Source organism: Lycium barbarum, chromosome 8 (genome assembly GCF_019175385.1).
Source record: "Lycium barbarum isolate Lr01 chromosome 8, ASM1917538v2, whole genome shotgun sequence".
Lineage (NCBI taxonomy): Eukaryota > Viridiplantae > Streptophyta > Magnoliopsida > Solanales > Solanaceae > Lycium > Lycium barbarum.
In genome coordinates, this window is record NC_083344.1 from 128,470,370 (window position 1) to 128,497,492 (window position 27,123).

A 27,123-nucleotide genomic window follows, 5' to 3' on the forward strand; every position below is an offset into this window, starting at 1 on the left:
ATCCCTTGATTTTTCCGACCTGAAGCTTGGTTTTCGAGAGTATGGCCGATACCTTTCCCTCAATGGTCCGGCCTCCGGTTCGTAACTCTTTCGTGATCTCTCCGAGGTTTTGTTCATTTTTACGGGCCCCGGGGGAAGCTCGAGTTGGTCATCCTCTATCCGAATTTTTGACTCGTATCGGTTATGGACATCCGCCCAGGTCACAGACTCGTATTCCAGCAAGCTTTCCTTTAATTTGAATGAAGCCGTCGAGCTCTGAACATTGAGCCCCTTTGTGAAAGCTTGTGCGGCCCATTCCTCCGGAACCGGGGGGAGCTCCATTCGTTCCCTTTGGAACCGGTTGACAAATTCACGCAATAGCTCCTCGTCTCTTTGGGCTACACGAAAAATATCCGCTTTTCGAGCCTGCACCTTTTTGGCTCCGGCGTGTGCTTTTATGAAGGCATCGGCGAGCATTTCGAAAGAAGTGATTGAATGCTCGGGCAGATGATTGTACCAAGTCAATGCTCCTTTTGACAGAGTTTCCCCGAACTTTTTCAGCAACACGGATTCGATTTCATCATCTTCCATATCATTGCCTTTTATAGCACAGGCGTATGAGGTCACGTGTTCGTGAGGGTCCGTTGTGCCGTTATATTTTTGGATATCCGGCATTTTGAACCTCTTCGGGATCAATTTCGGAGCTACACTCGGAGGAAAAGGCCTTTGGATGTACCTCTTTGAATCCGGCCCTTTCAAGATAGGCGGAGCCCCCGGGATTTGATCCACCCGAGAGTTGTATGTCTCCACCCTTTTTTCGGTCGAGTCCACCCGCTTCGCCAACGTTTCGAGCATTCTCAGAACCTCGGTGGATGGACCAGCTCCGGAGACCTTGCTTTCAACCATCCGTGCCTCATCTCTTCTGGGTTCAGCAACACTCTTCGCCTTTTCCGGGGTCGTTTTATCTCCTCCGTTCTGCAGCTGGGCTATTGCGATTCCCTGTTCGGCAATCGCCGCTCTCTGTTCCTGCAACATTTCAAAAATTAAACGCAAGTCAATATTATCATTCGGGGTATCCGGTTCTTTCCGGACTTGTGTCCCGGATAAAGTAATTGAATTGTTAGTATTTAAAGGGTCAGTGGGGTTTGGCAATCCTCGTGGACCGCTGCCTTCATTTTCGGCCACGATCTCGTTGTTGTTGACGTGACCAGATTGCCTACTGTTAGCCATTTGGTCCGTTTTTTCAGAGACGGACAGCAGATGTTTCTGATTTTGATGGGTAAGATAGAGATCAAGATCAAAGACCACTATTATCCTAGCCCCACGGTGGGCGCCAAACTGTTTACCCCGGATTCGGGTAATCAATTAAATTTATAGGTGGGTATAGGATATGTGTTTTGCTCTTGATGTGTACTAGGCAAAGTAAACAAAATATTTGAAGGTTAGCGATATATATAGGTTTGTGAGCAATGTACGATACTTGATAGATGAAATGCGCTAATCACAATAACGGGCGACCTTGGCCAAATTAAATGATGAAAGAATTAGTATGAAGAGTTCCTCTATTACAAATGTTCTTGGAAAGTAAGAAGAGCCCAACCCTTACAAAGGAGGGGGATGTGCTCTATTTATAGTGGTGCCTCTGTGGGCCTCTTCCCATACAAATGATTAGAATAATAATAAAAAGGACAGCTCTGAGCAGATTTGGTGGGATTAGGTTGGCCGTACGATCTGACGCACGCATGGTTGGTGGTTGACCATGGCAGGACGCTATCGATGCGTGGCAACCGCGTAACAGATCTCCCGGATCAACGGCCACGATCAAACGGACTGACGGCTATGATCAAACGGACCAGCGGCCACGATCAATTCGGACCAACGGCTCCGGTCAAACGGACCAACGGCCACGATCAATTCGGACCAACGGTCACGAATGCTCGGGTCACCGGGCTTGGTCGTTCCAATGACGAAGAAGGCAGATCAGTCGGTCCCCTCGCTCCACCGGTTTGCCTCGCATCCGGTTTTTACCGTATACAGACATGTGTTATAAAACCTGTCAGAAAAAACCATCCCTGACGGCCAAAAAATTATAGGTGTATTAGATATTAGAAACAAAAAGCTAAAATGTCATAATTGAGATTCAAACTTATGATATAAAGCAATTTTTAAACCCTCTTGACCATTACATAAGAATGTTTTCTTATACAAAAGAGATGCAACAATTTAAATATAATTAAGAAAATACTTTTACCATATAACACAATATAATTTTCAACGAAGGGATTCAATTGAACCCCCTCCTCTCTTACTAGCTCCGCCCTTGATTCTTGCGTATTTCCTCGTTTTAGTTTATGCAGAGGTATTTGACAGGCTGTACAATTTTAGAAAAAAAAAGACGAAAAATGTAAAGTAAAAAATATTTTCAGATATAAAAAATTGTTATTTTTATATATTTTTTTAAAAATTACAAATAAAATAGTGTCACATTAAATGAAATACCGGGAGGATATTTTCAGAAATTGGTGCTTTTCGCTTTTAAAATACATTTTCAAGTGTTTCATGAAGGGTTTAATTTATGTATCTTGACAGTACTTGCACAAGATATTCAAGATTCAACTATAACTAACTGTTTGTAGTTATTCAACTATAACTAACTGTTTGTAGTTGTATGAGTTCTTAAAGTGAAACGCGAGTGACATGCTATAAAAGATTAAACTGTACTAGTAACGAACAAACATCTTTTTGCCTGACATTGTTGGTTGAGGTAAGTAAATAATTAACTTTAAGGGCGGAAGAATCTGCAGAAATAATGGTAACAAACACTTGATTTAAAGTTACAAAAGTGCTCCTTATTTTTTAAAGCATTTTGATAAGGACTTTCTTCTTAAAAAGCTATCACCGTAATTGTCAAACAATATATATATATATATATATATATATATATATATATATATATATCAGTATCAATTATTTTAATTGCTTTTGCTATGAATTGTGATATTGTTTTTATACTTTCAAGTCCCACGCTTTATACTTGGATTTTGTATTTGTCTAAGAAAAATTAAGAAAAACCTCAATAGATATAGTATATAGAATATAGAGAAATTTCCTAGTAGACGGTAAATACCTGGATGTTAGTTATACCATGTAAAATTTCCTAGAATATATGTAAGTAGGGGTTCTCACGGTTCAGTTTGGCTAGCTAGTTTTACTTGAAACAAAACAAACCAAACCATAAATAGGTTGATTTGCTAGATATACAAATCAAACAAAACCAATTAAATCATTTTTTTAGGGTTTGATATATTTTTTTGTTTAATACTAGGAGATTTGTTTATCTTTAATGATTTGTAATCTTTGTGTATAAATCGTTTAGATCTGTTATGATATGTACGATGTAGGTTATGTAGTCGTTCACACGAGAAACTTCTGAAAACTTCAATGTTTCATAAATGTCGCAAATCGATCAAATGAATTATGAAGCTGTAGAAATGGAAACAAATTGCTTAGTTATTATCAAGCTTATCCAAGAAGAGGACGTACAAAATCATTCACTTAGACCTATTATTGAAGATTTTGATGAAGACAACGAGGCCACGATTAGACACGTCTGGAGGAGGCAAAGTAGTGTGCCGATTTTCTAGCAAATGAGGGATATACAATTATGAAGGGGCTTGATATTACTTTTGAGTAATACATTTAAGGACTTGGAGTTTTTTCTCCTAGCTAGCGAACTTAAGCTATATTGCTTATGAGCGATTTTACACTCTTTATTTAGTTTGTTTTTCCAATGGACCAAAAAAAAAAATGTAAAGATACATGTACATTTTCTTCAATTTTCTGCTATCTTTGCGTGTGTGTATAAATAGAGTCATCACTTTTGTAAAAAGACTTTTATCAGTTCTTTGTTTGCGTGCTGCAACAACCAAAAAATGACTAAGAAAAGGAGGAAATTGTGCAATCTGTTCTATTTTTTTTCTTTATAAAAAGAGAACAAAAGAAACTTTTCGTTCGTCAAGTATATCATACTTTGCTTGGCCTTATTAAGGTAAGAGTACTTGACGGTGCATAAAAAATAGGATTAATGACTAGGAAACTCAGGTAGTTTAAAGCTACAACATATTAAAATACACAAATAATATACTCCTAAGAAAATTATATTATATATATATATATAATATAAATATTTTATATATAAAAGTTGAATCCACCACTAAATAGAGCGTCCAGACGTGTTTATAAAACTCCCATTTTTGTTGACTTAAATAATTTACTTTAGAGCATGACCTTCGTCTTCCATTTTGAAAAAATTGGAGAAATAGCTACGAGATGGTCTTGAACTTCTGATCATATTTAACAAAATATTTTTTAAAATATCTCTAGTTAGAATGTGTGCATAGGTTTGTTTTGCCTATGAGGCCGGAGATCAGAACATTTCAAGAAGTTATAAAAACGAAAGTAGTGTAATGTGTTGCCGGATAGGAATTTTTAGTTGTATTGACTTGTAAACTATTGAGCAACACATACAATTTTCGCTCATGAACGAGAACTTGTTATCAATTGTACAGGTTCATTGTGTCTGACTTATTAAAATATCCCAAACTCTTGCCCTATCAACAAAACTAATTTTATAGCCACAACTAATTATGTCCGATGAACTAAAGAGGTTATTTTTTTCAGTTTGTTTAAACGAGGCTAAAAGTTCAAGCCTGCCACTTATAGGGTCATTCTTGCAAATCACCCTTCCATTTTTGTCTTTGCAAGTATAGCATTCATGTTTTGCTTAATCGTACCATAAAATGTCCAAATTAAATACTAATCTCTTGGAGGTATACAACATATTTACTTCTTATGCATCAAATACTTTTCAACTATATATAGAGTTCCCATTATACATAAATATTATTTGTTTTAGATTACTTAGTGGGAATAAGCTAAAAAGATCTGAAAGTTGTTTTTCTGAATACTTCAATTTTCCATTCACAAATGTCTATTATTCTATGCCAAGGAATTAACAATTAAAGCTAGAAAATCTCAATTTATATCTCATAAGCTGATAGCTTAAGCAGAAACAAAAGGTACGTAGCTGAAGTTACTTACACATTCATTATCTCTTAATTGAGGAAACAATCTAATTAATACAGAAAATAAGAAGCACTTAAACACGAATTTACAATTAGGATCCCCGATTTTTGGGATTTTTTACAGATAATTTGGATATATGGCGTTGACTGTTGACTATAAGTCCAAGCTTCCGCTCACTGTAGCTTTAGATTCTTCAGAAGCCTGCAAGAATAATCAAATTAAAAAAAATTAACACGAAATTTTGGATGCAGCAGAAAATATCATCAATTTTCTTAGGAAAAACGAGTATGTGTTTTTGACATGTGCCCATAATTATACTCAGTTGAAATAGATTCGAAATTTAAACTTAATTATGGGTTTAAGCTTTTGAGTTTCTTTTAAACCAGCGGGCATCTTATATTTTCTAGCGTTATAAACTTATTCTATAAGTTAGACGTTAAAAATAACTATCAATAATTATCTATAACGAGATTAGTAATTTAAAAAATGAGGCGAATAAGTTAAAATATGTCGGCAGTCTCTAAATATTTTAACACCGTCATTTTATCTAGTTTAGGTCCGAAAAGATAATACTAAGATTTTTATTGCTTTCAATTGTCAAGAGTAGATAGAATAGAAGTTAGCTTTTATTTCAAGCCAAAGGTGAATATAAAAGACAACTTTTTTCATGTGGATGTCTAAATCGTCATACTTTAAGGATATGCAACTCACTTAAAAGTATAAAAACGAAAGAAAGGTGAAGAAATATATCCACGTAAGAGTTAAGTGTTAATTGTCCTGAAATTATACTAAGATAATCATGCGATCTTAATTAATCAGGTCGGACTCCATTTAATGTGGTTTCCAGTTAGCTTAAATAGGCTAATTAAGATGATCTTTTGTAGGAGTATTTTACCATCACAGTATACATTATAATATGTGTGCTAATATGATTATCGATCGCATACATGTTATACGTAAATTCTATTTTCAGTAATCTATGGCGTGTTCTCAAGAATTCATATGAAAGACCTAAAGTTGAAAATGCATGAGGATCTCATAAGTATAATTTAGCATTTAACTTACATATACACAATGTTAATTTTTTTGCACTATCAATGTCTTTAACCAGTGATAGCTAATTATTTATTGTGCCTTTATGTTGTTATCAAATAGGATAACTATAGTTAATTAGTTCCCTATTGTCGCAGGTAATATTAATGTGATACAATATGTATAGACATTGTCATTGAGAGTTTAACTCTTTCGTTTTTTTTTTTTTTTTAAAAATAAATTATCAGACCGCTTAAATAGATAGTTGACGCACACAGTGAATGGAATTACTTCATATAACCTGGATAAAGACTAAGGCAGAAAAACCTTCTTCAACATGTTAATTAATGATGCTAGCAAAGCAAAAATTCTTTACACTATCAATATATATAAATTAATTAGATCCTTTAAAAAATAGTGTAGACACTATGAATCTTGTTAGCTTAATGCTTGACCTCAGAAAATAGGAAAATAAAAGAATATCAGATTCCCCTAAAGGATATATTTACAAGCAAACCTTCTTAAAATGTAGGATTTAATTTGTAATCTTAAAAATAAATCAATTTCCTTTTTACTACGTACAACAAATATATATGATATGATGATTCAAAAAATAGTTACACTAATGATGCATATAACTTAAACTCATAATATGTACCTCTGTTCATTAGCATATCCTCTAGCATTGGTTTCTGAAGCATTCCTATAATTAGGCAAAGGGACTTGACCATTTTCAATTTGGGTAATATCCTTCACAAGAAGATCATAATGCCTTCTAACTTCCTCAACGGATTTGCCACCAACATATTTGGCTATGTTATACCATTTATCAGCACTAGTGTCCTTGTCGTACATAACCAATGCCTCCTCAAACTTCTTGTTTTGCTTTGTTGTCCAATTTGAGGCCATACTGAAGATAATAATATATAGAAAATTTAAGGGTTTAGTGATGAATTGAAGAATAAGTGAAATGGGTAAATATATAAATGAGCTAAGTCAAGGATATGGTTTTGGGTAAGAGAGAAGAGCATTTTTAGCTCCTTATATGCTGGAGGATGAAGGTCATTCAGTTGGAGCAAGCTGGCGAATATCTTTTGAATTTTGATTTTTTGGGCTTCTTATTCTTAACTTTTGCAAGTAGATGTGATACTTAAGAGCCTAAATACGAAGCAAGATTAATGAGGTGGGCAAGGGAGGAGGTGGAGGGAGAATAAGTAGGGGTGTTAGTAGTTCGGTTTACCTGGTTATTTTATAAAATTTATATAAAATTTATACTATATCAATTTTTCGATTACTTTATTTTGTATAACTAAAAATAGACTTTCGAAATCATCTCGATTTCTGTTCCGTATCAGTATGGTTCGATTAATTTCAGTACTTTCTGTAAAATATCATGTAATAATCATAAGTAGAAGCTAGAACAAAATATCATGCATATGCAAAAACTCTCTAGATATTTGTACTATTTATAAGATGATTAACCAATGGAACATGAAGAACGACCTGAATAGAAATTTATCTCACTATTCTAAAATATTATAAAACAAATTAAGCAATGACGAGGAATCTAAATTACACGAAAGAAATTATATTAACTAAGATGGAACTTAAGACCCGAGTTTACAAGGATTCAATTGAAATTTCTATATAAATCTAAATTTTAGGTTAGAACAAAATTGATGTGGACGAATTATTTTCGTTAGTACCGGTCACCTTTTAGGTGATTTTTTTACAAGTAATTTGGTGTTAGCCTCCATTCCATGTACTAATTGGTGAAATCACTACTTATTTGTGACCTAATTATTATTCAGGGAACAACCACTAAAAATGTAAAAATGTTTATGGAATTCGTCGGTAATCTATTACTACGTACTAATTAAGTACGTATAGCTTGTACCTGAAGATTTTTTGATAATTCGTCGTTAAATAAGATTAGCGACGAATATTTTCTTATTTAACAACATAAATTATTCTCCATAATTCCTTTTTTTTTTTTTTTTTTTTTTTTTTTTTTTGCAATGACGACATTCTTGACTACGGTTCAAATAGAGTTGAAAAAGAGCTCTAAATAGCACTTCCAAAAAGAATCTGGCTAAGAAGAGTTAATGGCCCCTATATGGTTAACTTGTTCCGGAGAAAAGGACCAAAATCATCCATAATGTTTGGGTTTGGATCAAAATCATACATATTCTTTCACATGGAGCACTAATAGTACATTATGTTTGCATAAGTGGTGCACTTTTAGTCAAACTCCCAAATAAATTTAACGAAAAAGAACAAAAATGCCCCTGAACTTTTAGAAAAGGTATAAAAATACCCTTTATTCATCTATTTTGCTAAAACTACCCCTCAATTCAACTTTTTGGCTCATTTATTCCCCTTGACTAACGGACAACACTAATTTTTTTTTTTTTAAAAAATTAAATTGCACATGACATTTTATTACTGAAAAATTGATTTATTCTTTTAAAAAGAAATCTGAAACCTTGGAATTTTTTTAAATTTGGAAAACTTTTTTTTAACGAGTAAAACCTTGACTAACGGACAACACTAATTTTTTTTCTTTTCAAAATGTGAAAAATTGGATTTTTATAAATATCTGAAAAAATTAATTTTTTTATGGAAAAACTGTGTTTAAAAAAAACCAGAAAACTATCTTTTTTTTAAATCTAGAAGAAAATTATGGAGTATTAGTTTTGCACATTTTACTTAAAAAAACAATCAATTTTTCAGATTTTAAAATTGAATTTTCTTTAAAAAAAATGGGGTTTCCACCCGTTAAAAAAAGTTTTCCAAACTTAAAAAAATTCCATATGTTTTAATGAAAATCCAATTCTGTTTTATATATATATATATATATATATATATATATATATATATATATATATAAAAAAGGCTTACTACATTTGTTTTTTAAAGAGACGGATGTTGAAAAATTATTTTTCCTTATTCTACAAATAACGATTTTTCAGATTTCTTTTTAAAAGAATAAATCAATTTTTCAGTAATAAAATGTCATGTGCAATTTAATTTTTTTTTTTAAAAAAAATTAGTGTTGTCCGTTAGTCAAGGGGAATAAATGAGCCAAAAAGTTGAATTGATGGGTAGTTTTAGCAAAATAGATGAATAAAGGGTATTTTTATACCTTTTCTAAAAGTTCAGGGGCATTTTTGTTCTTTTTCGTTAAATTTATTTGGGAGTTTGACTAAAAGTGCACCACTTATGCAAACATAATGTACTATTAGTGCTCCATGTGAAAGAATATGTATGATTTTGATTCAAACCCAAACATTATGGATAATTTTGGTCCTTTTCTCACTTGTTCTGCATGATTGGTTTAAGCGTAAGCATATATCTTAATTAAAGATAACTTATTCCACTTGTTTGGAATCTGTCAACTACGTCCTTTTCGTTGAGGTCTTCATGCTTCTCTGACTCTCTAATATTCTTAACGGAAACCGTATTCTTAATTACTCAAATACTCTCTTTAAGTTCTCTTTAAATTTATTAGAAAGATAGAAATAATCTCTAATTGAACCAATAGGAACGATCAAATCGTAACTTCACAAACGTTTGTTGTTCACGGGCGGTTTCAGGATTTGAACTTTATGTTTTAAAGTTCGGGATTCTGTAACAACTAATTTGATTAACCTATTATGATCGAAATCAATTAACTGTATTTACTTCGTGATTTTTCTAACATATATATAGATCCGAGCCAAAATTATTGAATTCGGATCAATCCATACCTATAAGTCTACATTTGCCTATTTTCCAGTTTTTTTCTCATCTCTAGTACACTTGATGACATGGAAACAATCTCTTGCGGAAATGTAAAAAAAAAAAAAAAAGACTGTGTAAAAGTAATATATTTTGATCCAATTCTTCATCGGATCCGTGCATAGCAGCAGCTTAGTGCATCCGACTGCTATATATTTTTATTTTTTATTTTCTTTTCTGCGTAACTTCGCAACGAAGTTAGAAGTTTTTCTAAAAGATGCAACTTTTAAAGAAAAGGTTTTTCTTTTTTTGACTTTTAAAGAAAAGTTAGAAGTTCCTTTATGACATTACATATCCTCAAAATACTTTCTTTGGCTTGTCTCGACCTACTTCGGTTTTCTAGATTTGAAATCATCCAAATTATTGAATATATCTACTGATTTATACTTTATGCTGATCATTATCCATATATTTGAGAAGTTCTTAAAAGGGAAAGCTGAAATTGAAAACTCTTTTATGTAAATGTAGTTCTTTAATTAATTGTGCTCTGATAGTTAATCTCTTAATTAACTCTGTAAAAAAAAAGAGTTAACTAATTTCCCCTTTAAATTTAGACAACTTGCTTAGGGTTTTGACATTTGAGGTGCTGCCTTTCATATTTTGATATATTCAGGGAATATTTTGGTTGGAATCTATATATGTTGATGATATACAGCAAAGCTTTGAGATAAATGGAATCTATGCTATACCTGAAATTCCTTCAACATGATCCCAGTGTATATTAAAAAATTTAGATTAATTCCCCACTTGTAACTCTGTTTTTGTTGTTCACAGTTAAAGGAATTTCCTAATATTTCTTTCCATGCATGTATTATTTTATCGCATGCAGTCAACTAAGAACGTGAATACATTTACGTTCATATGGATTGTTCATAAAAATTAAAATAGAAAACCTTCTTAGATATTTGAATAAAGTTTAGCTTCTTTACACTTACAATATAAACTTTTTATACTATCAGATCACTTGAAGATAATTAGATGTATTAACCCATAAGCAGTGAAATCAATAACTCCAATAATAAGACAAGTTATCTTTGACACCATTGAACTGCATTGGGTAAAATTCTTATCGAAAATCTCGGAAGGAACCCCTTGTGTAATTTTTTTTTTTTTTACCTGTTTGTGAATATACGATAAATCCTATCAATCGATCGAGCACGATACCATATTTGTCACACATTTTTGAGTCTATGTACTTAATATCTCAAATCAGAAGAGACCAATTCGTTGAACTAGTAAAACCTACTATTTAATTAAGCTACAACTAGGAGATTATGAATATAAATTAAAGAGATACATTTTTTAAAAAGATCAATATTCTAGTGGTTGAAACAATAGGGAGAAAGGAATAGAAAGATCTTTTATTGGTCATCAAATGTTCCAAAAGATAAGGAGATAGATTCATCAGGCCTATCCATACATCAGACATATGCTTTACTAGATACCATTTCTTTAATGATATCAATTACTATGCACTGACAATATAAAAGAATTTTTAAATATCAAATTACTACTTAATTAAAAGATCATAAACTACATACAGGTAGTCATCCGTAATAAATGGATATACTAACATGAAAAATAAGGTCACAACTAATTAATAACTACAATATGTTAAATAATTTGATATTAAAAAAATATTTACACTGTCAAAGTATATATATATATATATATATATATATAAATGCGATTTCAATTTGGTGATAGTGCACACGAGTGGTTGCATGTGCTTTCTACAAACATAAAAAATTGGTTTTTGAAATTTTAAATATTTTTCTTCTACTAATTATTAATATAACAATGTTCTCAAAATTTTCACTTAAGCATTTTTCATTAGAATGTGTGAAATTCTTTTCCTTTTCTAATTAAGAAAATGGCCGGCAAAAAGCAAATCCAGATGCAAAAAAGAAGATATACAGATAATGTTGTCAAGTGGTCAATGATCTTGGAGGTAAAATGATTCCTTCATGACGTAGAAAGACATTTCTTTAGAACATAATCTTGGATAAGATATAACTACTTTTTTATGCTAGTATAATTCTATGTATAAAGTTGGATTTTGTGTCAAGAAATGGTCATAACCCAAATACCAAAAGGCATAACTTGAAGATTCTAAATTATTTTACGAAGTGAAATGTGATGCTTCAATTTTGATTTGTTGTCATTAGGGTTGTGTTTGATACGAAGGAAATATTTTCTTAGCAAATAATTAGTTGGTGATAGGAAGGTGGTTTGGTCAGAGGTTGCAAATGGGGGTGGGTGGAGTGGTGGGGGTGCTGCGGAGACAATACATGGAAAATTATTTATGGAACTTGTTTCCTACATAATTCCATCAGCGAAGTATATTTTCTAATTTTTAAGAACTTGATTTCTTCGATAAAATGTTTGCAAAATATTTTGACCAATCAAATACGAAAAAACTGGCTGAAATGTTTTCCTTCCATACCAAACAAACCCTAGATCTTTCAAATTCCAATTTCCTTCATAGTTGAAATGTCATATACTTATATATAGCTATCAATGGCCTAACTATTAACCAGGAAAGCAGCATGTTGACTCATGGTTGCAATTTCACAAAAGTATTTTGGATTTTGGATAATATAATGTAACTTCCACACAAAAAAAGAAGTTGAACAAAAGTTGCAACCCTTCTTTCTCTTTCCAATTCCCTCTTACTTTGCAAATCTAATTCGAAAGTAGCATTATGTTTATCATGTGAATTGACATGTCATTTGTTTATGGTCAATTCATCCATCAATTAAAAGTTAGAACATGATGATTTATTGTCAACTTAAAGAAGTTCGAGACTTGGAGGTTTAACATCACAAATCAGTTCTTTTAGTGGCGGACCTAAGATTTTTAAATCATGAATGCTCAATTTCCTTTAATTTAAATTAAACTATTTCTGAAATTGGTGTTTAATCAATATCATTTCTGAATAAAAAGTAATGGGTTATCACAAATATAAAATCAATACCACAAACTAAACTCTTGCGCTGAACCGAGTAAATTTCTCCTTTTAATTTTTATCATCTTGAAAATTAAAAACAAGGTGAGCTAGGAGCACACTAAATGAAAATTAACAAGTTTTACTATTTTAGACTTATTTCTTGAACCCATTTCTCAAAATGCTATGCATAAAAAAAACTTAATAAGAGTAGGTTAGGTGTGTGGGATCGGTGCGAGACAAACGTCAGAGTATCTAGGGTCTAATTATAAATTATTACATACATTAAATGACAGTTTAACATTTTCTCCATAAGATTGAACAATATATGGTAAACATTATGGCCAAACCTAACTTTGTCCGAAAGGAAAATTTTCCAAAGCTATATTTGCACATCTTTAAAAGTAGGAACAAAATTTAAATGGTGACTTAAAACAGGTCATTTGGGTAAATCAGCCTCCAAAAATGCATTTTAGCCCACCAAAGTTTCGAACACGGGCTGCTGCTAGAAAGCCCATCTTTTTATACCAACAAACGCCGGGTGATTTGCACTTTTGTCTTTATTTTGTACTGGTCTTAAATTTTTGTCCTTCAAATTGGTTGGTCTTTAAGTTTTGTTCTTTAAAATTGAACTTATGCCCTCTAGTCATGAGTTGTGCCCGCGTCCTTGAAATATTTATGCCCTACTAAACATAAGTTCGATTTTGAAGTGCAAAAATTGAAGCCCAGCCCATTTGAAGCCAAAAATTAAGACTAGCCCATTTGAAGGTCAAACCGTGCAATTACTGATCTAGCTTCAGAAAAGACTGGGCTGATCCTTAAGGCCCATTTAATCAATTATGCCAGAGTAAGTGGTAATCCAGGCCTGTTTTCTATAGAGAAAAAAAAAACTCTTAATTTAGTCCTAGGTTCCATCCCATAAATATGTTTTGACAATAGAACATACTTTTGTTCTTTATTATTATTATTATTATTATTATTATTATTATTATAATATTATTATTTTTGAGAAAACTATCCTAGTCTTATTGAAATATTTTTTAAGTAGCTTTTAAAATGTAATGGACAACTTTTAAGTACCACAACTTTAAACCCATAAAAAATGGTGAAATACTTGGAATTCCATCATTCTTAATTGTGTTATATTGTTACTAAAATTATTATTGTGATTTAGTTTACTAACTGTGTTATATTGTTATCGAAATTACCTTTTCCACATATTTTTTTCCATCCTGAAGTTTCAACTCAGCAAAAAAGTTAATTTGTCCTAATTTACATATGATATAAAATTCGTTAGTAGAGAAAACATACGATAAGTATCTTTTATGCCAAAAAGCAAACAAAGAATATAATTTCTTCAGTTCCAATAATTCAGACATTCTTTTTAACTTGGCTAAGGATAGAGGTATGTATGCCAAAAAATAAACTAAAAGCATAATTGCTCTATTTCCAGTTTGACAACAGCTTCAAATTTTATAACTTTAGCTCACTATGTACAAATTAAATGGCACGTTGAACAAGTTCCTTCGTTAACTCAAGGCCCAGGGACGCAACAAAGTTTCTATATCTTTAATTGAGACTTTTTTCTTCTTTCTCAATGAGATGGTTGTGAGCAGAGGCAAATTTAGTATTTCGAGAGGATAAGTTCATCTTAAATTTTTTTTTTTTAAAAAAAAAAATGCAAAAATACATTTAGTAAGGTTCGATTTCACAACCTTAAGGATTAATGGTAGCACTTAATTAGCCAGTGCTCTATTCGGTCTAGTTTGAGCATGTGTTGCTTTAGTGGATATTAGATATATTTTACGGATTATATACATAATATACCGAGTTTAGTTGGGTGATAATGTGTTCAAGTGACCCATTTTTTATACCTGGATTCGCCCCTGGTTGTGAGTATCCTACTGTAAGTTTTTGTCTGGTCTCTTTATTTTGCTTTTATTTTCTGACTTGTCGTTTTGTATTTGTGTAAATTTCAGAGAAGTACCGTGTCATTCAGGAAATTCTCAAAGCTTAGCATGCAAGAATGGCCCGTGGAATTGTTAATAATATAATTACTTTATAAAGATTAATTCATCCTCTGAATTATTGATAAATTGATAAAGAAACTTCATTTTTTTTTTGTGGGTGCTGTTGGTTGGGGGAGTAATTAACTTTCTTTTCTTAGTTGGTTTTGGTTAATGGAGAAGTTGATAGAGACATTTTGAAGCTTTCTTGGCTAAATTCTATTGGATATTTTTTTCTTTTCTCTCTTTAGATTTGATAAGGGAGGACTTTTAGTAAGTCTCCTTTACTTATTGATAACAACAAGGCAATAATGTCTGATTGAGCATTCTTTTCTTGTTAATCTAATTACCACTAATAAATAGTTGCATTCTTCTTTCGTAAGCTAGAACATCAGTGGTTTGTAGTGGTTTTCACTTAGTTTTTGAATTTAACATTTTTATATATACTAGTTACTTGAGTCAAGACTCAGAATGGTATACAAACAAACAACTCTTATGCTGTACAGCTGTATCTGCAAATTGCATTAGCAGTACTAACTGGTATTTTCTTTTGGAAATCACTATATAGTCTACATTTGACAATACACCTAGTAGAAATAATACAAAGAAGTGTGAGCACAAATGAGTGTTGTAAAGGTTATCCAGTCAATAATGTGACTGGATGTTATTTTATATGGAATTAGTCCATATGAATGGCAAAAAGTTTTGGAGTTTGCATACACAGTAACATGACTTAGTTTATAACGGTGGTCTACGGGTCAGCTTGAACATACCTCGTGACTATTTCAGCATATACTTGCTATCTCCACCAACACAAGCGCCGACTAACTGTGGCCACATTTTATAACCATGTTTGCATACCGTAAAAAGGTGTATCAACTATCATAGTAGATAAAACTATTGGCTATCTTTGTCTGGTTAGGATGGTCAGGATCAGGAGTAGTTAGATGGAACTGAGGGACTCTAAGCAAGAAAGGAGAATTTTTTTAAATCGTAACTTAGTTTCCATCCTCCAATTAACTGGTAGCTTTCTGATACTTTTATTGTTTACTTCTCCTTTTCATTTCTAGTTTATTAAGTCTTGGAGATTTTAATAACGCGGTTTCTTCTAGTACTAGTACTTATTATTTTATTCAAATGAACCAATTGTAGCATCTTTTTCTTGGTTATTCTTCTTAGTAGGTGAAAATTTGAGAAAAGACAACATATTTTCTTGTCTTAAATCAAGGAAGGCCCTGTGTTGTTTCCTGCTAAGAGAGGACCATATAATCATTCAAGGTTCTATTTTTCTTGGCATCAAAACTTTCTCTGTAAATTCTATACATGATTGTTTTTCTCGTAAGCTTGTAGAATTTCTTGTATTCTGTTTTCTCCTGTTGATAAGACTCTTATCATTTGCTTTCAAGAAAAGAAAGATAAGAGGTTAAGAAACTATAAAAGAAAGTTCACATGGGCACAGAATTTGGTTCTGCTATTGTGGGTGCAGTTGCCTCATACTTGATCCAGCCAATTGTCCGACAATTCGGATATTTGTTTTGCTACAAAAAGAATGTTAAGGACCTTCAACGACAATCAGAGAGACTAAACGCTATGAGCAATGGGGTGCGGCGTTCGGTTGATTTGGCTCGTGGGAACTTACAAGAGATTGCTCCTGATGTCGAGGCATGGCTGGTAGAGGTTAACCAGATGAAGCCAAAGATTCAGAATATTGAAAATCAGTGTTTGAATGGACGGTGTCCCAATGTGAAGTCGCGATTTGTGCTAAGCAGGAGAGCCAAGAAGACAACAAAAGTTGTTATACAACTGCAAAATGAAGGCAATGGTTATCTTAGTTTGTGTGGCCCAGCATCTTTATTAGGGATGGACTTTTTTCTTGGCACTGGAATTTACATGGAATTTAAATCTAGAAAATCAACAGAACATGATATAATGGAAGCAATAAAGGATAGAAATGCCAGCATAATAGGAATATGTGGCATGGGGGGTGTTGGGAAGACCACGATGGTGAAAACAATTGCTAAGAGAGTGAGAGAAGAGAAACTTTTTGATGAGGTTGTCATGGCAGTTGTTAGTCAACAACCAGATTTAAGAAAGATTCAAGGTGAAATTTCTGAGTTATTGGGTCTGAAGCTTGAAGAGGAAAGTTTATCAGCTAGGTCGTCTCGTTTACGGACAAGATTAATGAATGTTAAGAAGATTCTTGTCATTCTAGATGATGTCTGGTCCAGGCTTGATCTTGAGGAACTTGGAATCCCTTATGGGAGTTCACATGAAGGGTGCAAAATCGTGCTAACATCCAGAGTCCGCGATGTCTGTACTGCAACAAGAGCTGAAAAAATCATAACAGTTGAAGTTTTAGATGAAGAAGAAGCGTGGATTCTTTTCAGAGGGCAAACGGGAAACTGTATTGAAGCCCCCGATTTACGTCCTATAGCAAGAGATGTTGCCAATGAATGCAAAGGTCTGCCAATTGCCCTTGTAACTGTTGGAAGGGCGCTGCAAAATAAGCACAAGCCTTTGTGGGAGGATGCCCTTTTACAATTGAGAAAAGCTCTGCCTACTAACATACCTGGACTGCTTGCTGATGTATATCGACCACTAGAGCTGAGCTATGATCGGATCGAAAGCGCTGAAGCCAGGTCTCTCTTTCTACTTTGTTCTTTATTCCAAGAAGATTTTAATATCCCCATCGAAGACTTGATTAGATATGGAATGGGATTACGTATGTTTGGTGGGATCCAAAATTTGGCAGAAGCAAGAAACCGAGCGTATACTTTAGTTGAGATACTTAAAGATCGTTTCTTGCTTATTGAGGGATATAAAGCATCATACGTCAAAATGCATGATCTTGTTCGTGACGTTGCAATATTTATTGCGTCCCAGGATAAGCACACCTTTTTGATAAGCCACAATGTCAACCTCAAAGACTGGCCGATTGAAGACTCCTACGAGCACTGCAAGTGCATCTCTGTGATTTCGAAGGAAATGTCCTCACTTCCAAGTGGACTGACTTTCACTAAACTTGATCTTTTGCAATTAGAATGTGACAAGCCACAGATCTCCGTACCAGATAGTTTCTTTGAAGGAATGAGAGCACTCAAAGTATTGGACATCTGTCACATGGATATGCCATTTCTACCACCATCTCTAGGATTTCTAAGGAACCTTCGAGCAATGCATCTTTATAGCTGCTCCTTGGAAGATGTATCCGTGATTGGTGAGTTAGTGAACCTTGAAATTCTTAGTTTTCGTGGCTCTGATATTAAGGTATTGCCAGCACAAATTGGAAAGCTGAAAAAGTTGAGGTTGTTGGATATGTCAGGTTGTGGCGATCTTAGAGAAATTGCACCAAATGTGATATCAAGCCTAGTTCGCTTGGAAGAACTTTATATGGGGTGCAACTTTGGTTTTAGATGGGCAGTTGTGGAAGAAGGAAAAGAAAGAAGTAATGCTTCAGTTGGTGAGCTGGAAACGTTATCGAACTTGAGTACTTTAGAGATTCAAATAGCCGATGCTAAGGCTATTCCAAGAAACATGCTTCTTTCCTCAAAGCTGACAAAATATGCTATATCGATAAGAGATGTCCTGCCCAACAATGTCGAGAAACGTTTCCAGCGAGCTATGTACCTTTTCCTACCGACAATGGCTCCGTTGGCTGATTGGATTCGGTCAACATTAAGAGGTACGGAGTATCTAGATTTAGTGGGAGAAGGTTCACTGAACGCAGTGAAAGAGTTGATGCCGGAGGCTTTTCAGCATGTGAAGGTATTGCAGATCAATAACTGTGATATCCTGGAGTTTCTTGTAAACACAAGTTGCATTGTACATGGAACTGGTGTTTTCCCCATTTTGGAGTTGCTGAATCTCGTCGACCTTACCAGTTTACAAGAGATCTGTCATGGTCCTTTGCCAGCAGGATCCTTCAGTAAATTGAAAGAACTGAAGCTCGATTTATTAGAGTGCCTAAAGAGCTTGTCAATATATCCAAATGTTTCACTTGCCAACCTCAGATCCATATCCATAAACAGATGTCCTAGATTACAAAATCTCTTTCCAATTTCAGTGGTCAGAGGGTTGTCACAGCTTGAAGAACTCAGAATCTCTGATTGCCAGATGATGGAAGAAGTCTTTTCAGAGGATGTAACAGGAGATGAGGTTGTGGATGACAAGATTAAGTTCTCCAAATTAAAGATCTTAAGGCTTGTGGATTTACCAATGCTCAAAGCATTCTGCAAGGGAATTGAGGACATTGAGTTCCCCAGTTTACAGTTCTCGAGAATTGAGAACCTTCCGAACCTCCCAAATTTCTCCCCAGAAAGTAGTTTTACTGCTCATGATGATCAGATTATTGAGTTACAAACTCTTTCCGTTGAATCACCACATCGGCTAAAAGTAGAAACGGCTAGATGAAGGTACTCTCTCCTCTCTTCCGCATTAAGTTTTGTGGTTAATCAGCATATTTTTGCTGGAAACCTGTATTGTGTGCAGTTGCATAAAGGTCATCTGCATCTTTTTGTTTGTCCTATCCCTTGTCTACTTTTGAGGTTATTCCTTAGCTATTTCTAGCAAAATCTATTGATTGATAACTGGTTGAACTAAGTAGATTGTCATCACTGCCTACAAGTTCCTTGAAGTTTGAACACTTCAAAGTTTAGCGGTAGTTTCCTAATCGGTTAGAAAATTTCCATTTACTTTGTCTAAGAGGTAACATAAATAAATTTGCAGAACAAGATTCCGGTAAATCTTGCCAAACACCCTAAGCTATATTTCTTTACAAGTTCATTTTGACTGATAGTTGAGTCTAAATATTGGGGTCTATACTTTTGACAGATAATTGTATGCGGTTTGATTGTTGAACTGACTCTTCTATGGTGTAAACTACTTCATACTCAACCATGATTGATGCTGAATTTTTTACTGTTTAACGCTTGGCATATGTTATTACTCCGTTTGTTTCATGTTATGTGTATGTTACATTTCCATATTTGAAAACAATTCAACTTTAAACTTCCTGTTTTAACTTTAACTCCCTTAATGACATGTTTTTACAACCACAGATATGTCATGGCGAGTCATGTCTAAGGCCACGAGTTTTAAAAATACTCCCTTCTTTGTTAAATTATGTGCCTAGTAAAAAATGGAGGATTCTTATCATCATAGAGGTTACTAAAGTAACTGAAATCACTCAATGATCTTGTTCTTCTTCCCCTCGGTAACAGGTAAGGGCGATACAAAAATGAAAGGATCGCACCCTAAGGGGATATAGTGTAGGCAACCTATCCTGATGTAAGCATTAGTGGTTGGTCTCATGGTTCAAACTTGTGACCTATGATTCACATGGAGACAGCTATACAGTTGCTCCAAGGCTAACCTTCTAGGCAAGTGCTGTCTGAAATGCCAAATAAAGATTGACATTTGGAGCTCAAGTGTAAAATATGTAGCAACAGCTACTTGTGATTGATAACTTTATCTGCAGATATTGGAAAGTTGTTACTGCAGTTGATGATGAATGTGACAATGGAAAGTTCTTTTCAACATTTCTTTGTGGTGGTGGAGTCTAATGGGGGCAGTCAATGGTGAGCAAAGATTTGTTTCTGCATAGGTAGTATTGATGTTTGAATAGTATGCATTGATTTCTGATTTTGATAAAAAATAATTGATTTCTTGAGAAGTGGTTTAGTTTTTCTAAACTAACAAAGTTTGTTATTACGTTTTTAAGGTAAACAAAGAACATCGAACGCTATTGAGCTAAATAATCTCAAAGATGCCAACCATTTCCACAATGTATTTCGCGAGATTTGGTTTTGTAATCCGTTATAAATGTTATTTAAGTTATATGAACTTTCTTTTTAAAGGAAATCAATAAAATTCAACACACTTAAAATATTAAAGTCAAAAGGTTTGAGATTAATTAGGTTTATCTAGCTTCTAGCTTCAAATCTTTGGGTTGGAGTTTTGAGAACTTTCAACCCAAAGGTTTTAAGTTGGGAACTATCAAACCTAATTGTAGATCCAAATGTCTAAAGTTGGCTTAGTAATTGAAACTTGATATTTTAATACCCCGTCTGCATGAACTGTATACACAATGATTCAATAATTCTAAAGAAGACATTCATAGCATGCTTAGAATTGTTTTACTATATCTTTTTTATGAAGAGGTGTCAATTTTATTACTTTTAAAGCACCCAGAAGGTGCATAGTATTTCCAAATCAAAAGCTTAAGGCTCCTAGGTAAACGTCATATACATCGAAAGAAGCACCAGAATAGATTCCTTGTGTATTATTAATATCTATTTTGTTATTTATAATTCACCAAGAAAAAAAATGGAGAAGAAGCAGCAGCATGTTTGAAGTTTGTCACTTCTAGCTAAACTTTTAATAATTTTAAAAAATTGAGTATGTTTTTAAACCAGGGAAAATGACCTAATAAGACTACTTAAGACTTTATAGTACAAAACATAAGAATATTTTTTCTTATTTACAAAATACACCAACTTAATTACAAAACATAATGGATCTGAAAAAAATAAAAGCTCACCTTTCCCTTCTCCTTTTGTTGCCCACCCTTCCCCTCCCCTTCCCATTTTCCCTCCCGCCACCCTTCCCTTCCCCTTTTCCCTATTTCATTCCATTTTTTTACAAAACAATAGTTGTGAATCTGTGTTTGTGGTGAGATTTTCATAGTATATCATGAATCTGCGTTTTCATTTTCAATCATACCAAGAACCTGGAACTCCATTTAGGGTGTAGATTTTCTACTTCTTTTGGGCAAAATAGTTTATGGATTTTGTGCAATTTATTGTATTTCAGGCTTTCACTGTCTTGCTTCGCCAATTTTCAGTCATAATTAGGCAGAAAAATATTTGGGTTTTGTTCAAAATTGAATTTTGGAACATGGGTGATAGCTGGCGCATGGTAACTTCATTGTTAGGGTTGCCCACATTAAAATTATGATCATTGGCCCTAGCAGGACTTTCCTGATGGAAAATAAGTGAATCGACATTTAGTTTTATGCATCTGAAAAAATTCACATGAAAGAAGATGGAGGTCAAAATCACAGTCATCAAGAGAACAGCCTCATACACAAAAAAATTGTATGAAAATTGTATACAATATTGTTGTAGTTGTATTAAATTCCAAAACCTAACATGAACTTTTTACAAATTTTATACAGTTAAATACAAAATTCATACCTTTTTTCTATACAGTTCTCATACATGAAAAATATGAGAATTCTAAGCCTTGCGCGAGATATACATATTTCATACAGTTTTCATACATAAAAAAATGAGCGAAATTTTTGAGCCTTGAATGAGATATACATATTCATACAGTTTTCATACACAAAATTATGCACGAAAATTTTAAGCTTTGAGCGAGATATACACATTTCATACAGTTGTCGTACACAAAATTTTCGTATATGTTTTGTAAGAAATCTATTGATATGTTTTGTAAACTGAAAAATATCGTCATATTTCATAAATATACTCTATTCTTATGCACATATAGGTTATTCTCCCTTTAAACAATACCATCATTCTACTTTGTGCCATTCCTACTATTTTCCTAGCCTAGGCATTATGAAAAAATTGCACGGTTTGTCCTTCAAATGGGCAGGTCTTTAAATTTTGTCCTTCAAATGCCTAGCGGGGCACAAGTTCTTTAAGAACATGGAGCATAACTTGTGAAATATTATAATGTAAAAATTAAAACTTATACCCCGTGAAAAAGTTATTTGCCTTAGAGACCAGCACAAAATGACCCAGCCACTATGGAATTGGATGGTGATCACTTTCTCTGCCCAGCCCGGATAGTTAAAACCTTCTAAATAAGCCCATGAGTCCATAATTCTGAAACCAAATAACTTTGGCAAAATTTTGATTTGCATAGCCTATTTATGAGTTGTAATAGCGCAGACTATCCACTTTCAGTTTTGTAATTGTATAGCCACTGTCACGGAGTTTTTTTAAATTTCACTTCTAAAACTTCATGACAATCTTGAAATTTACCTGTAGAATTTGAAATTCTATTACAATGACTATTTTTCAACTACAAAGGCTAAAAAGTGACTCGTGAATTTTATCTATTGGTGTAAATAGCATTACTGTCCATTTCTCGGTCATTTTTTTACAAAATAATTACTTATGGCGTTTCACCTATAAAATTTACTAACATTTATAACATTTGAATTTTGCCTGATATATTGGTCACACATGAATTCGACATGATACCACGTATGTACTATGACGATACCACGTATGTACTATGACCTCTAAACCTTTGTAATACACACATGTTATAAAAAAATGATTCATTAATACTACGCACGCTCCTCTAAGATCCATATGATATTTACATTTCAAAAAAGAAAATCAAAGAGAAAAGTCAAGAGTGGAACATATGTAAACAAAAATAAATGGAATCAAATGAGACATTATGTACACATGTGGCATGTACTCGGAAGTGAATTATTGTGTCAATGATAATACCTTTATTTGGGTCGGATCGGAAAGAACACCACCTTAGAGAAGCAATTATCCAATAGGCTCCAGATCAGTCTAAGGCCCACCTCCCACCTCTCTACTTTTGTTTCGGGGAATGTTTGTGAGAGTTGGCAAGCACATCCTTTCAAATGCTATTCCTTCCATCTCATTTGATGGGGGTAGATAAGACCCTCTATTCTTGATTATGGATCTCGGGTTAGAATCTTGAGAATGAAGAAAATTTTAACAGTAGCGCGTGGACCAATACGGTATAGGAATCTGAATTAGTCAGCTGATATTTGGCACAAATATCGAGTTTAGCGTCATCTTACCTCTTGATCTTAGTACTTTAATCGCATTTTCTATGATGGAATCATTTTATTCTTGCTTATATTGGTATATTTTGTGTATTTAGGTACAATGAGGACAAATGATTGGAAACTGAGCATTTTTGGGTGATTTTTGGAGGTGATCCTGTGTCCTCGAGTTAACGAGAGGAGCTCGCGACACTTAGAAGATTTTTTGTACCAACTGAAGGAAGTTGGGCATCACACCAGCGTTGCGCAGAGGCTAATCAGGCGTGAACCCCGCGTCGCGGGTAGGAGACGCGAAAAACAACTGCAGAACAAGGCGAATTAGAAATCACTGAGGACACCCGCGTTGCACATGCGACGCGGGTGCAACACATACGAGCTGCCAGTTTCTCCTATTTTGATTAGGATTTGGTCGAATTATGTTAGTTTTAACCCTAGACTATAAATAGACGTTTTATTAGTTGTTAATGATGTGCTGGGATATTTCTAAGACTTGTAAGCCGTCACTTTTACTTTCTCTCTCTAGGTTTATTTTATTTTCAACCTTAGATTATTTATGAATTCTTGTTCTTCATCGAAAATCATGAGTAGCTAAACTTCTTAATTCTAGGGTTGTTGCGGAAGACATGATAGTTGGTTTGGCGAAAAGTTCTATCGATTAAATTTTCATATTTTAGGTTGCTTATTTATTCTTGTGCTTAATTGTTTGATTATTTGGCCAATAGATAGACACTATTTGTGGTGCACGAATTGGATTTGAGAGAGGGAATTCACGTAAGTGATAAGAATAAATAGAGTTTGCTCGATATAATCGTTTCGCTACCGAGGATAGAGATATACCCTTTAGCCCTACTTAGTTGGTTACGGAGAAATAAATGCGTTCTTGTTTCCTCTGGCGATCATACAGAGTTATAGTAGCATCTACAGGCTTGTGAGTAGTTCGAGAGAATATCATAAAGTTATAATTAACCCGTCAACTAGTAACCCAGGAAATATGATAGGTAGAATTGTCAAAAGATCAACTGGATTGTCGAAAGCTATGACCCTGGAACTTTCTCTCATCTGATAAATCTTACAGTCTTCGTCACAAGTTTCTCAGTCACAAACACATTCATACTCAATTATTTACTTTCAGTTTTAGTTTAGTCACAACAAACACTTTGGTTGTCACTCTCTTGAATAGTTATAACGAAGTTTGAATTAGTTGAACAATATAAAATCTAAGTCTCTGTGGGTACGATATCTGGACTTAACAATCTTATATTACTTGTATGACGACATATACTTGCGTGTGCGTTTGGGGGCATCGGCCATTAAATTTCGAATTCAAGATGATTAAATAATAAAGAGAAGTGCAATATTGAAATACTCAATAGTATCACCTCCTTCGAATGCTACTCCTTCTGACTCATTTTTAAGATCATCATAGGACACAATGGGATAGATACAGATTCCTCCATTTTTTTTTATCAAGATTCTCGGGTTAGAATCTTAAAAATGAAAAGTTTCTAGCAGGGGCATTTCTTTCTTGAAGACCCTAGGCTGTATGGATCTTGATTAATGAATCGGCGAATTACAAATACCAGATATTTGAATCAAAGAGAGAGCTAGTTGGCAAGCAACATTCAATAGTATCACATCCTTTCAAATGCTACTTCTTCTATCTCATTTTACATGATATTATTAAATTGAACACTAAGCTTAGTATGTTAAATATGACCTAATATTCTCCTTTTGATCCTATATGTCTCACATCCATATTGTTAAATTAATATGGCTGAGTCCTTAATTTCATATTAACGCAATTTTATACCTTCTAACTTCGTCTCTTGAATTTGTGAAAGTCTCAAATCTGCATACTACTCCCTCTGGTCTAAAATAATTACGGATTTAGCCTCTAATAGTTGGTCCAAAATAATTAGAATGACAAGAAAGATTAGGGGGAAGAACTGCCGACGCTTTGTGCTAGCAGTATTGACAGCTCTGATATATAACATATGGAAAGCAAAGAATGAAGCACATTGGAATCAAAAAGTCCCACATCCAAGTGTCATCCGAGATCAATTACAGAGGGAGTGCTAGATTAAAGTATATAATCATATAGACAGAAGAATGAATAGGTATGGACGAGAATGGATACAAAGCTTATACTGTGCAAATAACACACATTAGATAGGATATAGTATAGATTTATGTTTGGCTCTTGAAAGGAGTTGCAGCCCTACCTGGTAGGTATGCAAGGATTCTCAGAGGCCTGTATAGTTTACATTTGTGTATGTTTGCTTCTGCTGGTGATTAATAAAGTTTTTCGTTCACAAAAAAAAAAAAAAAAGTCTATCAAGAAGGTATTTTAATTTATTCTTTTTTCAAATTTATCATTGACACATTCTTAATTCAATAAACAAATTTAATGTTTGTTATAGTTTCAAAGCCCCTCTTAATTATGAGTATTTTAGTCAATACACCTCTTGATTTTTAGGAGCAACTGAATTCCTTAATCCATGTGCCAAGTCTAAAGCCTCTATTAAAAGTGAATTCCTTAATCCGTGTGTCCAAGTCTAAAATCTCAATTATTTTGGACCGGAGGAAGTATTACATATAAGGCTTTTTGTGTAGTATTGTAACGGCAAAACATATTGGAATTTGAAAGAAATAGTCCAGTAATACGATGTTAATGTCATAACACTTCCCTTATTTCTCCTTTTACAAATTAACTTCTCCTTCTTCCATTTAATTTGTTCAATTTCCATGATATCTTTTCTTTAATATCCCTTTTTTAAGTCCAAAGCAAATACTTTAAATAAATTACGAAGGTATAACTAAATATGAACACAATGCATTTAATAAAGACTAGTCAAATAAAGCAAGCTTTATAGAAATGATTAGTCATTAATAAGGATGGGCAACCAAATATATATATGATCATGAAATTTTCTACTCCCTCTGTCCAGTTTTAGTTGTTAAAAATAGATGTCAGCTTTTACTTGTCAAGTTTGAAAAATCAAGAAATAATTTATGATCACTTAGTTCCTAATTTACCCTTATTAATTAATAACTATAATCATTTCCCAAAAAAATATTTATTATATTTAAAATGTGATATAGTACTTCTTAAGGAGTGTGTCAAGTCAAATATAGACAAGTGAAAGTAGACTGAGAGTGGTATAATATAGTTGTTGATGTTCCAATGATGTTCTCCCCATAACTTTGACCATATCGATGTGAATGAAGAAAACAATGGAAAAAGTGAAAGGCAAAAGTGGGAATTAATAAGACACGACATCAGGAAAAGGAGAATTAATGACAACACTAGCTATATAAGGCTTTGCTTGTTGAACAATATTTGTATTCTTTGTTCTCATGATGAAGCCTGTACTCATAACGACAATCTTCTTCCCCACTGAACTCCATCTTTTGCTAAAATGCACATTAAAAGCTGTTGCCACTCACACTACATATCGTGTATTATTATTATAGACATCAAAAAGGAATTT

The 27,123-nt window shown here is 33.5% G+C and overlaps 2 protein-coding genes across 6 annotated transcripts; one reads left to right on the forward strand and one right to left on the reverse strand.

Moving 5' to 3' along the window:
* Window positions 1-5,004: 5,004 nt before the first annotated feature.
* Window positions 5,005-7,231, reverse strand: LOC132607334 (protein RADIALIS-like 1). The gene is made up of 2 exons (XM_060321268.1): window positions 6,755-7,231; window positions 5,005-5,265 (listed from the first exon to the last, which is right to left on the reverse strand). The coding sequence occupies exons 1-2, from the start codon at window positions 7,003-7,005 to the stop codon at window positions 5,238-5,240; spliced, it is 279 nt and encodes a 92-aa protein (XP_060177251.1). The 5' UTR covers window positions 7,006-7,231; the 3' UTR covers window positions 5,005-5,237.
* An 8,030-nt stretch (window positions 7,232-15,261) lies between these two features.
* On the forward strand, window positions 15,262-24,022 carry LOC132607335 (probable disease resistance protein At4g27220). 5 transcript variants are annotated; one of them, XR_009570239.1, is made up of 3 exons: window positions 15,262-19,241; window positions 20,306-20,405; window positions 21,640-21,916. XR_009570239.1 is itself a non-coding variant. In XM_060321270.1 (2 exons), the coding sequence occupies exon 1, from the start codon at window positions 16,279-16,281 to the stop codon at window positions 19,237-19,239; it is 2,961 nt and encodes a 986-aa protein (XP_060177253.1). In that variant the 5' UTR covers window positions 15,262-16,278; the 3' UTR covers window positions 19,240-19,241; window positions 20,306-20,500. The 5 variants fall into 5 exon arrangements, 2 of the variants coding, with proteins under 2 accessions (XP_060177253.1, XP_060177252.1); XR_009570237.1 differs by lacking the exon at window positions 21,640-21,916 and adding an exon at window positions 23,731-24,022 and having other exon boundaries at window positions 15,265-19,241; window positions 20,049-20,405; XR_009570238.1 differs by having other exon boundaries at window positions 15,265-19,241; window positions 20,049-20,405; window positions 21,640-21,915.
* The last annotated feature ends 3,101 nt before the right edge of the window (window positions 24,023-27,123 follow it).

Excerpts from the sequence above, each read along its gene's own strand:
- LOC132607335 (XM_060321270.1), top strand. The coding sequence starts at position 16,279 with ATGGGCACAGAATTTGGTTCTGCTATTGTGGGTGCAGTTGCCTCATAC.
- LOC132607334 (XM_060321268.1), bottom strand. The coding sequence starts at position 7,005 with ATGGCCTCAAATTGGACAACAAAGCAAAACAAGAAGTTTGAGGAGGCA. Across the intron at positions 5,266-6,754 it reads GGATATGCTAATGAACAGAG|GCTTCTGAAGAATCTAAAGC; the intron begins GTACATATTATG and ends TTATTCTTGCAG.